The sequence below is a fragment of the Macaca fascicularis genome, chromosome 14 (genome assembly GCF_037993035.2).
Source record: "Macaca fascicularis isolate 582-1 chromosome 14, T2T-MFA8v1.1".
Taxonomy (NCBI): domain Eukaryota; kingdom Metazoa; phylum Chordata; class Mammalia; order Primates; family Cercopithecidae; genus Macaca; species Macaca fascicularis.
The window spans coordinates 76,025,333-76,037,971 of record NC_088388.1 but is presented as its reverse complement, the minus strand read 5'-3'; the positions used below and the strand labels follow the sequence as shown (position 1 = coordinate 76,037,971).

The 12,639-nt window shown below is 54.8% G+C and overlaps 1 protein-coding gene across 18 annotated transcripts in view; it reads right to left on the bottom strand.

The window, feature by feature from the left end:
- Positions 1-12,639, bottom strand: part of MYO7A (myosin VIIA) — an 85,435-nt gene that overhangs the window by 60,494 nt on the left and 12,302 nt on the right. For 15 of the 18 annotated variants that reach the window (XR_012423550.1, XR_010580932.2, XR_012423552.1 and 12 more), the window contains 2 exons: positions 10,353-10,466; positions 4,814-4,966 (listed from right to left, as the gene is read on the bottom strand). Coding sequence is in view for 13 of the 18 variants with exons in the window: in XM_045371251.2 (XP_045227186.1) it covers positions 4,814-4,966; positions 10,353-10,466 (267 nt within the window). In the remaining 5 variants the exon portion in view is untranslated. The remainder of the gene's footprint in view (positions 1-4,813; positions 4,967-10,352; positions 10,467-12,639) is intronic. The other 3 variants (XM_065528759.1, XM_065528757.1, XM_065528758.1) reach the window with 1 other exon arrangement.

Genomic DNA, 12,639 nt, shown 5'->3' with positions numbered 1-12,639 from the left:
CATATGAAACTTTCAGTTAAAAGCACCACACTCCAACCCCTGCCATCTCAGACCAGGGACACACTTCCCCTACCCCTTCACCCAGATAATTCCTTCTCATCCTTCAGTTCCAAGCCGAGATGACGCCTCCTCCAGGAAGCCAGGCACCTTCCTGTACAATCATCATAGCCACAGGTCTCCTTCAGCATGCCCAGCTGATTCCTCTACAGTCCCCATTCAAGGCCTCCATCCCTCAGGGCCTGTCACCATGCATGGCACATAGGAGATGCTCAGCAACATTTGCTGAGTGGCTGAAAGAGCAACTAGATCAATGGGCGGGGAAGTACTGGGTGAACAGCGTCCACCGCCAGCCACAGCAACCTGCAGGGAAGGTAGCGAGGGGACAGGCCTGTCAGCAGCACTGAGGCAGCCCCAGCCACATTGACGGGAAGGGCAATCGGGATGTGGCCAGTGGAAAACCACAGAACAGCGTGGAAGGGATGCTACCATCTGTGCAGAAAAAATGAATAATTTTTTGTATATGTATGTATGCATGTATGTATCTACCTAACTACTACAAAACAAATAAAAGAAATGAGTCCTCTTTCCTCGGTGAGGAGGATTCTTTCCAGCAACAGGGCAAGAGCAAGCCCTCTTGGGCTCAGGACTTTGCAGCTCCTGCTCCATCACCCCTTTTACTCCTCAGAAGGCCTCGGGAGGTGTGGTCATATTCCCCTTTCGCAGATGAGAGAAGCGAGCCTCCAGGAAGTGGGGAGACTTGTCAAGGTCACACAGCAGATGTGTGTGGGGTGGGGTGAATGAGAAACCCTGGCACCAGAGCCCCAGCTCTGGCATCTCCACCTGGGCTTCCCCAGACCCCAGAAACACACCCACAGGACCTGCAGAGCCAGCAGCTGGGGTCTCCTGAAGAGGAGGCTGGCCACCACTGGCAATGAGACCCTGGCCCTATCTGGGCTTCTGTGCCCATTGGTCCTCCAAGGTCTTAGCACTGCTCCCTGAGCCCTCTGGCCTGTCTCTCTGACTCCAAGGATTCAGACTGGCAGAGAATGAATGCCCAGCACAGACCTCTTGCTCAAATCTCTAGTAGTAAAATCTGCCCTGCGGAGCCACAGGTTGGGTGGGGAGAGAGAAGGACTGTTCCCAAACCAGGGATACAGCACATGTGGCCCCTAGGGGTCCCCAGACAGAGCTCAGGGGGCCTCTCTGAGGCCACAGAGATGTAGCAGGAATCAATTTCACCGCCTCCAGGAAGCACCCTGGCCTGTCGGCTCTGGGGACTTCATTAGTATTTAGCAGGCCATGGAGACCAAGAACACATCCTGGGACTCACAAGTCTTCCCAGAGCCACAGAGGTGCCCACTCCATGCAGTCTCCCTGTTGTGCCTACGAAAGGCTGAGACCAGACAGGGATAGGGACGTCCCCAAGGGCACACGCCAAGACTGGACACCAGCCTCCTGCCTCCCAGATAAGGGCTCCAGCCTCTGCTCAGCGTTAGAGAGCCCTGGGTCCCCACCAGCCCTTCCACCCAATGCGGGGACAGTCCTTGCTCTCTGGGCATGCAGTGAGGGGTTGCTAAATGTTCTCTAAGTGCCTTTCCTCATCCTGGAGTGGCTAGGGCTGATGTGTGGCCCTGGGATGCTCTCTTGGGCTCCTGGGGACAGGGAAGCTGGAGGCAGGAGAGCCCAGGACAGGCAGTCGAGAACAGAGCATCCACCAGCCCAAGGCTGTGAGCTGGCCATGGTAATCGGAGGAAATTCTGAGTGCATGTGTTGTGCCCAGGGTAATCCAATCCATGAAGGGACAGGGGGTTGCCATGGTTAGGGACAGGTACAGTTTCCGGGTGGAACAATGGCCCGGTTGCTTCTAAAAAGCCCTGCTCTAATCCTACCTCATCCACCAAGTCACAGAATCACGAACTCAGTGAGTCAAGGAAACCTCTTTGAATCCTGCAGTTCTTGAGCATGTCCAAGAGACACTGAGAATCTAAGGTTGGCGGACTATTGGAGCTGAAGCCCTTCCAGGTGCCACAGCGCGGTTTCCTGGCCAGGCATCCTGGACAAGAAGGCAGCTTAGACACCTACCTGGACCCCTACCCCATCCCTCCACAGGGGATGGCCCCGCCTCCTCCCTCTCACCCAGAAAATAAGTCAGAAAGGTTATGTGAGAACTTCAAAGGAGGCAAATGGTTCAGATTTCGGGCCTTTCTGGAGAACCCATAAATCCCTGAAGTTATTTTCTTTGAAACTCTCCTGGAGGATGTAATGTCCAAGCAATCCTCTGCTGGCCGCCCGGGCATCAGCTCACCACCCTCCTAACTTTACAGACAAGATTCACCGAGCCCACAGGGTCTGAAGTTTTTTCCTCCCTCTCCCTTATGAATCCTGTTTTTGCCTTTGTTCCTAGATGCAGCTGACCTACCGACTCCCTTGCATGAGGACCGGCTTGCCTGCACTGTGGCTGACCCACAGGCTTCAAGCCCCTGAGCTGTGCTGAGACACTGGTCTGCAGGATGCCTGGTGGGACAACTTCCATCTTACCCAGCTCCTCCCCTGAGACGGGGCCCTCTGCGTCTCCTGACAGGAGAGTGGGCCTTGGGTTCCAGCCTTGGCATAGGACTAAGACAAAGCATTGGCCCTGGAAGTGCCCTGCAGGCAGGTAGACAGGCTCCCTGCTCACCTAAGACTGCCCAGGCCTGGGTGAGTGGCCACAGAGGACCCCAGCACCCACCAGTGACCACTTGCCCTCCAGGGAGAGGAACAAAGAGGGGGCTGCCAAGAAGTGGGGTGTAGACACCAGCAGGTCCTTGTGAGATACAGCGGGTGGGTGTCCCTGCCCTGGGCTTAAGTTCTAGCTCCTCCCCGCTGCCTGGGTGATGCTGATGACATCTGGAGGTACCCTCCATGTCCTGCCCCTCTAAGTGCAGGTGAGGCCTGACTGAGGAACACAGTGAGAGGGGCTTTGTCAGGGCTAGAGGGCTCTCTGCCAAAGTCACTTCCTGTGCCCAAACAATGGACGGCAAGGAGCCACATGCAGCCTCTCCTCTGGAGCCTAAAGCTGCAGAGGGACCTAGAGTCAGAGAGTGGCTGAGGACTGAGGACCTCTCTGGCAGCTGAGGGGCCATAATTCAGGGCTTCTGAGAGGGACTGAACCCCTGGCCCTGAGAGCTCCTTGTCGTGATTCTTCAGTGACAATACCTGGGGCTCTCTGAGACTTTTCCAGCCCTGGGCCCTGGCACCCCTTCATGGTCCTGACAACCTGAGGGATGCTGTGCCTGCCAATCACTCACGAGCATGGCCCTGCCTCCAGCATTTATTCAGGCCATGCCCCTCCTGAATGCCATCTCTACCAGCCAACCTCACCCACCTCCAGAAGCCCAAATACCGCTCCTCTGAGCTGGGAGCCAAATCACTCCTGCAGACCTGACACCTCCCCCAGTAATGCCCCTAGTACCAGCCTTCCCTGGGCCTGGGTCTCGAGATAATCAGGCCGGCACTGTGTTGGCGGGAGGGGGATCCTTCCTGCTCCCTGCTGGGGGTTGCACCTCCTTGGTTTCCTTTGCCCTTGCACTGCTGGAGGATGGGGCTGGGTCAGAAGCAGGCAGTGACCCGGGCACGGCACCTCTCTGGGCCTGATTAAACCTGCGGCGTCTCAGTTTCCCTGTCTGCAACTGGGCTATGGGGTAGAGCAGCAGTTCTCAGAGTGTAGACCAAAGACCCCTGGGGGTCCAAGACCCTTGCAGGAAGTCTGCAAAGCCTTCTCTTTTCCAACTACACATCTGTGAGGACAAATTTTCTTCATACACTTCAGCCAAAATATCCCATCAGACTGGACATTAAGCAGAGATGAGAATCCAGTTGGCTTTATTAAGCCAGACATTAAAGAGATTTGAAAAAACCTGTAAAACAATGCTACTCTTCTCACCATTATTTTATTTTGGGAAATGTCATTTTTAGTAAAAATGTTATTTATGTTATAATAGATTTATCATGGTTACTTTTTCAAAAATTAATATGTTTCTAAATGTCTCAGTTTTAACTTCTAATATGGCAAATATCTACAGATATAACTCAGTATACAAAAGTCCTTTGGGATCCTCAATAATCCTCAATAATTTTTAAGAACATAAAGGGTTCCTGTGACCAAAAAGTGTGAGAAGCTCTAGAGTAAATGATCTGCACGGACCCTTATTGTTCTGCTCTTCTCTGAGCTCAGCCTCTTGGAATCTGCTGTGTCCTGGCTGGGGAAGGCATCTTTCTTTGTCGTCTTGAGTTTGAGGGTGGAGAGTGGTGTGTGTGTGTGTGTGTGTGTTTCTAATATCAAGGTTTGAGGGGAGGAGGAGCAGAGCATGTTCCCTCCTTTAGCATCCTCCTGAGGACATCCATCTATCCTCTCTTGCCCCCGAGGCCTGATGGCAGGTCCTAGCCCCTTAGCAAACACACAGCAGAGCAGCCCTTCTGTGCCTGGGCAAAGCACCAAGCGGCTCACTGACTCCGCTCTGGCCTTCCATTGGTTTCAAGGCCTAGAGAGGCACATGAAAACTGTGTAGTACAAACCGCTCCCCACCCCAACCACACCACAAAAGCCACAGCCCACGAGGATGAGCCCCCGCCGAGCGAGCGAGCGGCTGCTGGCAGATGGGCCCCAACAGGGGCCCCGGGGTCCAGCTGTACAGCGGACAAAGTCTCAGGAGGCGGCCCCCAGCAGGGCGGGCGTGCTGGAGGTGGGGCGGGCGGGGCGGGGCGGGGCGAGGTGGGTGGGGTGGGGCGGGGCGTGGAGGGGCCTGGACTGGCACGCCGGCGGGGCGGCACTCACGTAGATGAGGTGGTCTCGGTAGCGGATAAGCAGGTTGCGCAAGATGCCCGCCTCGTTGAGGTCCCCTAGGCGGATCATATCCTCCACGCCGTGGACCGACGTGGGGTGCATAGGCTTGATGTGCGTTGCGTTCTGCGGGGAGATCCAGTGTTCCTGCGGGGAGCCGGTGGCCAACGTCAGCGCGCTTCAGGGGAAGGGGCCGGGATGGGCGGGAGCGCGGGGTGAGTGCTAACCCCGGTAAGGGCCTTGACCTCTCTGGCGGTCAAACACGGTCAGTTCTAACAAGGTTGAGCCTTTCAGGATGGTACTAGCCACCTCTGCCCCTCAAGGATGGCTCCTTCTCTTAGGGGATTCTCTCGCAGACCTAAGAGGTGGGCAGGGCAGGGATTTTGGCCCCAGCTGACTGCTGTCAGTAAGGGGATTAGAGTTCCCTCAGGCCCTCTGCAGGATGGAGTGGAAAGGGTACTAATTAGAGGTAGACAGGCTTGGTCTCAAATTCAGGCTCCGGTGGGAAAAAAAAAAAAAAAAACATTAAAAAGTGATTTCAGGCCGGGCGCGGTGGCTCAAGCCTGTAATCCCAGCACTTTGGGAGGCCGAGACGGGCGGATCACGAGGTCAGGAGATCGAGACCATCCTGGCTAACACGGTGAAACCCCGTCTCTACTGAAAAATACAAAAAACTAGCCGGGCGAGGTGGCGGGCGCCTATAGTCCCAGCTACTCGGGAGGCTGCGGCAGGAGAATGGCGTAAATCCGGGAGGCGGAGCTTGCAGTGAGCTGAGATGCGGCCACTGCACTCCAGCCCGGGCGACAGAGCAAGACTCCGTCTCAAAAAAAAAAAAAAAAGAAAGAAAAGTGATTTCAGATAGTGCCAAGAATACCTCAACAGGTGTATGTGGTGGAGAGTCATGGGGGGAGCTGCTTGAGATGGGTTGGTCAGGGTCTGCCCCTCTGAGGGGGTGGCATATGAGCTGAGGCATGAAGGAAGAGAAAGAGACCACTGTAAAAAGATTGGGGGGTGGGGGCGGGGGGCCAGAGGGCTCCAGGTCCAGGGAACAGCAAAACAACGGCTCAGGCCGGCAAAGCCTTGGCACATTCAAGGGAAAGACGGCAGGCGGGGCGGTAGCAGTGGTGCTGGGGAGAAGTGGACCCACCAGGCGGTATTTCCTGGGGCTTGCTGATGAGCTGTGGGAGCAAGGGGTGTGAACTCTCAGGACCTGTGAGCTGAAGTGGAGGACACAGGTTGCTTGCCCAGCTCTCCTTACTCTGCAGTATTCCCCGGCTGCCCTGTGGTGGCAGATGGGTGAGCATTTGGGAAGTGCACCGGCTCTTTCAACAAGCTGGCAAAGCCCTGGTTTCCTCAGGGCCCTGGGGCCCTCCCCAACCCCAGAGGGGGGTCTCCAGCACCTTCATAAAATCCCAGACTTTCAGGGAAGTGTGGCCACCGCCTGAGTGTACCTCAGCCCTCCCATCCCCAAATGCCATGACCAAGTAGCCCCAGGACCTGCCTTTTGGGGGAAAAGGGGACCTCTCTGCCATCCCCCAGCTCAGGCCCTGAGACTTGCTGAGCAGATGTGATGCACATGCCATGTCCTCCCCCACTTGCTCCTCCTCCGGGTCCCTTCTGGCAGAGCCAACCCCAACAGCTGGACACTAGCATGAATCTGGACATCAGCTCCCCACCATCACCACCCCAGTCCAACGGGTCACCCAGTCCTGCCCATTCAACCCTCTAAAAGGCTGCTGAGTGGGCAGTGCCCTCCTCACCACCCTCAAGCCCACACCCTGATTGAGACCACCGTTTCTCACTGGCCCTTCCATCAAATCCTTCATCCCCTGGTCCTTTCCTGAGGCATGCTCCTGACCCTGTCACTCTGGGGCTCTCAGCCCTTCCTTAACTCCCCTGGGCTCCTCAGCCTGGCATCAAGGGCCCACATGTGCTGGACACAGGGATCCCTAACCTCCATCCCAGCTACCCCTGGCACTTCCTAGCCAGGGAACATGGGTTTTGTGTCCCCAAAGGCCTCTGTGACTTTGCTCCACCATTCCCTCTACCTTCTTTCTCCTTAGCCTTCGAGGCTTGGCTCAGAGGTTTCCCAGTTTCTGAAGCCTCCCCTGACAGTGCTGGCCACCCTCACCTGTGCTGTCCCCCTGCCTCCAGGGCCACATCTGAGGCAACAGGGTCTAGGCACAAATGATGTGGCAGGGAGCCTCTGATGGGACAGATGGCTGGTGACTGTAGGGGACCAGGTCTGAACGCAAGGCAGAAGTCAGTCATGGAGAGACCCCAGAAGTCCCCCATTTCAGCCCCCTCACTTCACATGAGAAAACAGGCTTGGAGGACGGTGGCAGCCTGCCCAGGCCCTCAGGGGGATCAGGGGCTGCGCTGGGCAGAGCCCCCCAGCCCAGTTTCCCTGACACTCCACGGCACTTCCAGGCCAGCAGCACTTCAACACAGGGTAGGCTCTCATGCAGCCTCCCCAAGGCGAGGGGTTGGGTGCTGACGTTAGGGAACCTGCCTGGACTTTCCAGTCCCGTGTGGAACATTCCTCTCTCCCAGGCACCCTATGTCTTATACAAGCTGATCCCGTTGGAAAATCTCCCCACACCGTCCCTGCTCTGTGCCTCTATCCTAGGCCCCAGTGTGGACAGGAGGGGAGAGGGCTCCTGGGCAGGCTGTCTGCCATCCCCATTTGACCCCAACCTCGGGTCCCCACATCCCTCCCCAAAACAGTTCCGCACACAGGTTGACAGTGCTCAGTCACGGCATGACCCCGGACCCCAAAGTACATCAGTTTACCCTCCTGAGCCTCCACGTCCTCAGCTGCGAAATGGGAATGAGAGTAAGCGTCCCTTTTTCCCAGGGTTTTGGGAGGACTGATGGATGTGATCACGACATCCATCTTTGTTGACAGCTTTCTCCTGCCAGGTCTGTAGAGTGCTGCTGCTTGGTAAATGCTCAGCCAGAGCTGGGCATTGTCACTCTACTGCCTTTTGATTTACATTTGCTCTTCTAACATCCCTAACAGAGAATCACTGACCCCATTTAACAGTGACGAGTCTGACTCAAGAGGTAAAATGACTTGCCCAGTAGCTGCGCCGCTCACACTGTTTCCTGCGTGGGAGGACTCCCAACAGAGGCCAGCACCCTTCAGGTCAAGGTCCACAGGTACCTACCAGGGGCCAAAGTGTAACCAGGGCAGTAACTGAGGCCTGGCCTGAAGGAATGCCAGCAACTGGGGGAGGGGAACATGGTCAATTCCAGGGACCAAGTACGCCTTTGGGAAAGAGCTGGCCTGGACTGAGCGGGGACAACTTGCTCCCTAGAGGAAGGGAAGGAGGGGTGTATCTGGCAACAGAAATGGCTTGGACAAAGGCAAGACACTGGGATTCCAGTGGGGACTGGAACCATAACCTTTCATTCATCACTCGGCGAGTCTTTACCAAGAGGTTTCTCTGGGCAGACCCCTTGATGAACTCTGGGGAACCAGATGGGACTGGCCTGTTCCCTGCTCTCAAGTTGCTAGGAGTCTGTGGGCAGACAGAGGGGTAAGAGATGACAGCCTGGAGTGGGGAAAGAGGGGATGGAATGGGGGTGGGAAAGGCTTGTAAAGAAGGGGTCTGGAAGCCCTGGGGGTCCAATGCCACAGATGCAAACCCCAGCCTCCTGAAATGCCCCTGCCAGCCAGTCATGCCCACCCCTCCTGCAGCCCCCACTCTCAGGGCCTGGGTGGAGGAGAAGCGGAAGGGGACCTTTGGGATTCAGTGACTCAGAGTTACGGGACACCATCTGACATGCAACATGACCCAGGTGAAACTCAAGCCTGCAGACAGAGTCCCTGGTCCCCACCCTGGGGGCTCTGGGCAGGTTAGCAGGCCTGTCTGTGCTGCCAGCCAGCCTGTGCCTCCCCTTCTGGGGCTGCACCCTCACAGTAGCTTCCTAGAGGGTCCTAGAACTGGAGCCTCTGGAGCGATATTGGAAGCACTTCAGTTCTACAGCCCAGGGGCCAAAAATGTGATTAGCAGAACCTGATCCCTAAAGTCGCCACTGAGATAACGCTGACAGGGGAGACTCACGCACAGAAGACAGAAGTCCTGGGTTCTACTGAGATAACGCTGACAGGGGAGACTCACGCATAGAAGACAGAAGTCCTGGGTTCTACTGAGATAACGCTGACAGGGGAGACTCACGCATAGAAGACAGAAGTCCTGGGTTCTACTGAGATAATGCTGACAGGGGAGACTCACGCACAGAAGACAGAAGTCCTGGGTTCTAATCCCAGCACCACCACTTACTAGCTGTGTGACTGGCTGCGTGGTCCCTCTATGTGCCTCAGTTTCCTCATGGGGTAACAGTTCTTTCCCTCCCTGCCTTCCACAGATGCCATGAGAGTCCAAAGACAGAACTTGGGTTAAAGGGCCTTGTAAACACTGAGGGGATGCACCTGAGGGCTGCAGGAATATGTGGGATGCTCCTGCCCACTCCATGTCAATCCTGGCCTCGAGGATCCTGAGCCCTCCTCTCATCCCCAGCAGAGCCTTGGTTTCAAGTCCCTGCACCCTCTTTCTCCTGACTCTTCTCCCTCAGACCAGGAGGCTAAGACAGGTACTCAGTCCAGTTCTATGTCCCCAGCCCCTGGCACACCATGGGGCACAGCCCACATTATGGCAGAGCTGAATCTCCCTGGGTTCTTCATATCCCTGCTAAGCTGCACTTGTGTGCTCTGCACCCCATCTGCATACCCCCCGTGACACACACATGTGCACACATGCTCAGAGGCCCCAGAGCTTCCCCTGCGGGCCCGCATGTGAACCAGCCTCCTTCTCCAGGGCAGGCCCCTGACTTCAGACCTCTCCGAGGCCCCACTATCACTACCTAGAAAACTTACACTTCTGGGGTCCCTTTCCTTTTGGGCCACAGATAAAGGGTTAATCTGTGAGACCAATTTCCGGGACAGTGTCAAGGTGGACAGTGGATTCATGTGATGTCAGTAACCCAATACAGTAAGGCTGTGGGCGTTCATTTAACTTTCAGACTAGCACTAACTTCACTGAGGTGTTCTACACGTGTGATCTCACGTATGGGTCAACAGCCCTCTGAGATACTTATTATTATCCTCATTTTACAAAGAGGAAACTGAGGCTCAGGAGGGAAGGAGACTTGGCCAAGTCTGCACAGCTAACAAGTGGATGAGATGGGATTTGAATGCAGTCAGTCTGCCCCCAAAGCACCTCCGTGTCTGAGGAGCTTCTAGCCTGCTCCCCCAGCACTCAAACCCCACCATACACACACACATCTCTAACACTAGGCAGAGTGAACTGAAGTGCTTGTGGAAACAGAACAAGTAGCCTGAGGCAGGCAGGGGGTTCCCTCTTGCTGGGGTGCTGGGGAAGGCTCATGGAAGGAGGCATCTGACAGGCAGAAGTGGGGGCACGGGCACAGCCTCCATCTCCTTTAGATCATCTCCCTGCCTTGAGGCAGCTGTCAGCCCAGATCTTCCCCCAAGGCATGGGGCAAGAGGAGGGAGGGGACTACTCACATTGCCTTCATCGTCCACCACCTGGATCTGCCCAGAGTCGCAGAGCTTCACCACTGCCCCGATGGGCACATCAAACTCCTGCCCCGATCTCAGGTCCATCCACACATAGTCCCCCTATGGGCGAGAGAGAGTCCCAGGCCAGGTGAGCAGGGAGCCCCCTTCCAGGCAGCCCTGCATCCCTCTGCTACCACCAGAGGCTCTGGGCCAACCACAGAAGGGGGAAGAGAAGGGGACTCACACTTACTAGAAACCTTCTGGAGCAGGGCAGGCCCTGGGCTGGCCATTTATGCAATGTCATCAGTCCCTCCTCTAGAGCAGCCATGTTCCCATTTTACAGAAGAGTTAGCAGAGGCTCAGAGGGAGCCAAAGCCTCTTGAAGCCCAGCTCTCCCCATGGATCTACACTTTACATGTGTATGACAGATTCACTGGAGTCTAGACAGAAACACAAGACCACTCAAACTACTTCCTCTCTAACATGAGGTGACACCAGAGGACACCCAGACCGTGGGTGAGCTGCATCCTTCTTTACCTCCAGGGCCGATTTTCATCATCATCATGACAGGTTCCTCACAGGGACACCACTCCTTGCTGGGCCCTAGATAAGGGTTCAGCCACATTGTCTTCTGGCATGTGGGGAGCGCCCTGACCTCGCAGGAGGATGTCGTTTTGTGTTTCTGTGGCATCTGGCCCAGGGCCTGGGTCTCACTACTCACTCAGTAAGGGATCGTGAGAGTCAAACGTAAAATCCCAAGTCAGAGAAATGGACTGAGAACAACCACATTCAGCACTGATGGATTCAACAGACATGTATTGATTACCTACTGAGTACAAAACACTGATTAATCTAAATGCTGGGGGTTGAGCAGTGATTATGGAGTCTACATTCAAGTTAGAGGTGGTGACAAACAACTGAGCAAATAGATCAGCATGATCACTTTGGATACTGGGGTGAGTGCTGTCAAGGGAATAAACAAGCCAGTGGTAGAGAATGACAGGGCCAACCAACCTAGACCCAGTAGCCAATGGAGCTGCTCCGTGGAGGGAATCGCTGAACTGACACCTGAAGGGTGACAAGCAGTCAGCCAAGGGAAAAGCAGGGGACAGTAATCCCAGCATAGGAAATAACATGTGCAAAGGCCCTGTGGCAGGAAGGAACAGCCAGGAGGCAGGACCTAATGAGCAAAAGGGAGCTCAGAGAAGTAGACAGGGTCCAGGATACATAAGCCCTTTGTTGGCCTTGGGATACAAGCTTAGATTTTATTCTAATCCTAATAAAAGTATTCTTTTTTGGATGGTACTCAAACTCCCTAGGAGTGTGGAAGAACTCAGACATTCTAATAAGAATATAACTTAATATCAAATTGCAAATAAAAATGTAACAGCTGATAAAACTGATTCACAATGAAGTAAACCCATGGGAATGGTCTGACAGAATCTGTTCTGGGCTAGGAGTCAGAAGACTGGGTTTCAGGCCCTGCCTGGCCTTGGTGAGTCGCTGACCTCTTTCAGCCTCAATTTCCACATTTCTCAGTGAAGGCTGAACTCAGTGAGTCCAAGACCAACTCATTACTGTTTCAGCCTCCTCTTATTCCCATCAGAACCAGCTACAGTCATGCATTGTTTAACACCAGAGATAAGTTCTGTGCGAACATCTTGGAGTCATTGAGTGTACCTCACAAACCTAGATGTGTACTTCACTACACACCTAGGCTGGATGGGGTAGCCTCTTGTTCCTAGGCTACAAACCTGTACAACCTGCTACTGTACTGAATACTATAGGCAGTCGTACTCCATGGTGTATATTTGTGTATGTAAACATATCTAAACATACACATGAAAGGAATAGTAAAATATGGTATTATAGTCTTACGGGACCACTGCCATCTATATGCTTTCTTCCAGCCACAGCTGCCCCTGTGGACCCTCCCTTCATATGAATGGGAGGTTGGCACATGATAGAGTCAGGCTAGTCCCAAACCCAAACTTCCTCTCAGAAAAAGTAAGAAAACTTGGAGAGGCTTGGGAGTGGAAGAGAACTCCTGTTTACGGAGCATTCACTGCGGGCCTGGGCTCCACAGGCTGCATCCCATAAACTGCCCCATTTAATCCTCACAGCTGCTTGTGCCCAAGCCCTGCTGCACTCCCCGACCCTGGGCTTACCCCTGACAGCCACCCCACACTGGGTCTGCTCCCCTTCCCAACTGGCCTGGAGCTCCCTAGGGTAGGGCTGAGTCTGAGTCCCTCACCTGTGGCTCCCCAGAGCCCAGCCCAGAGCGGGCCTCAGT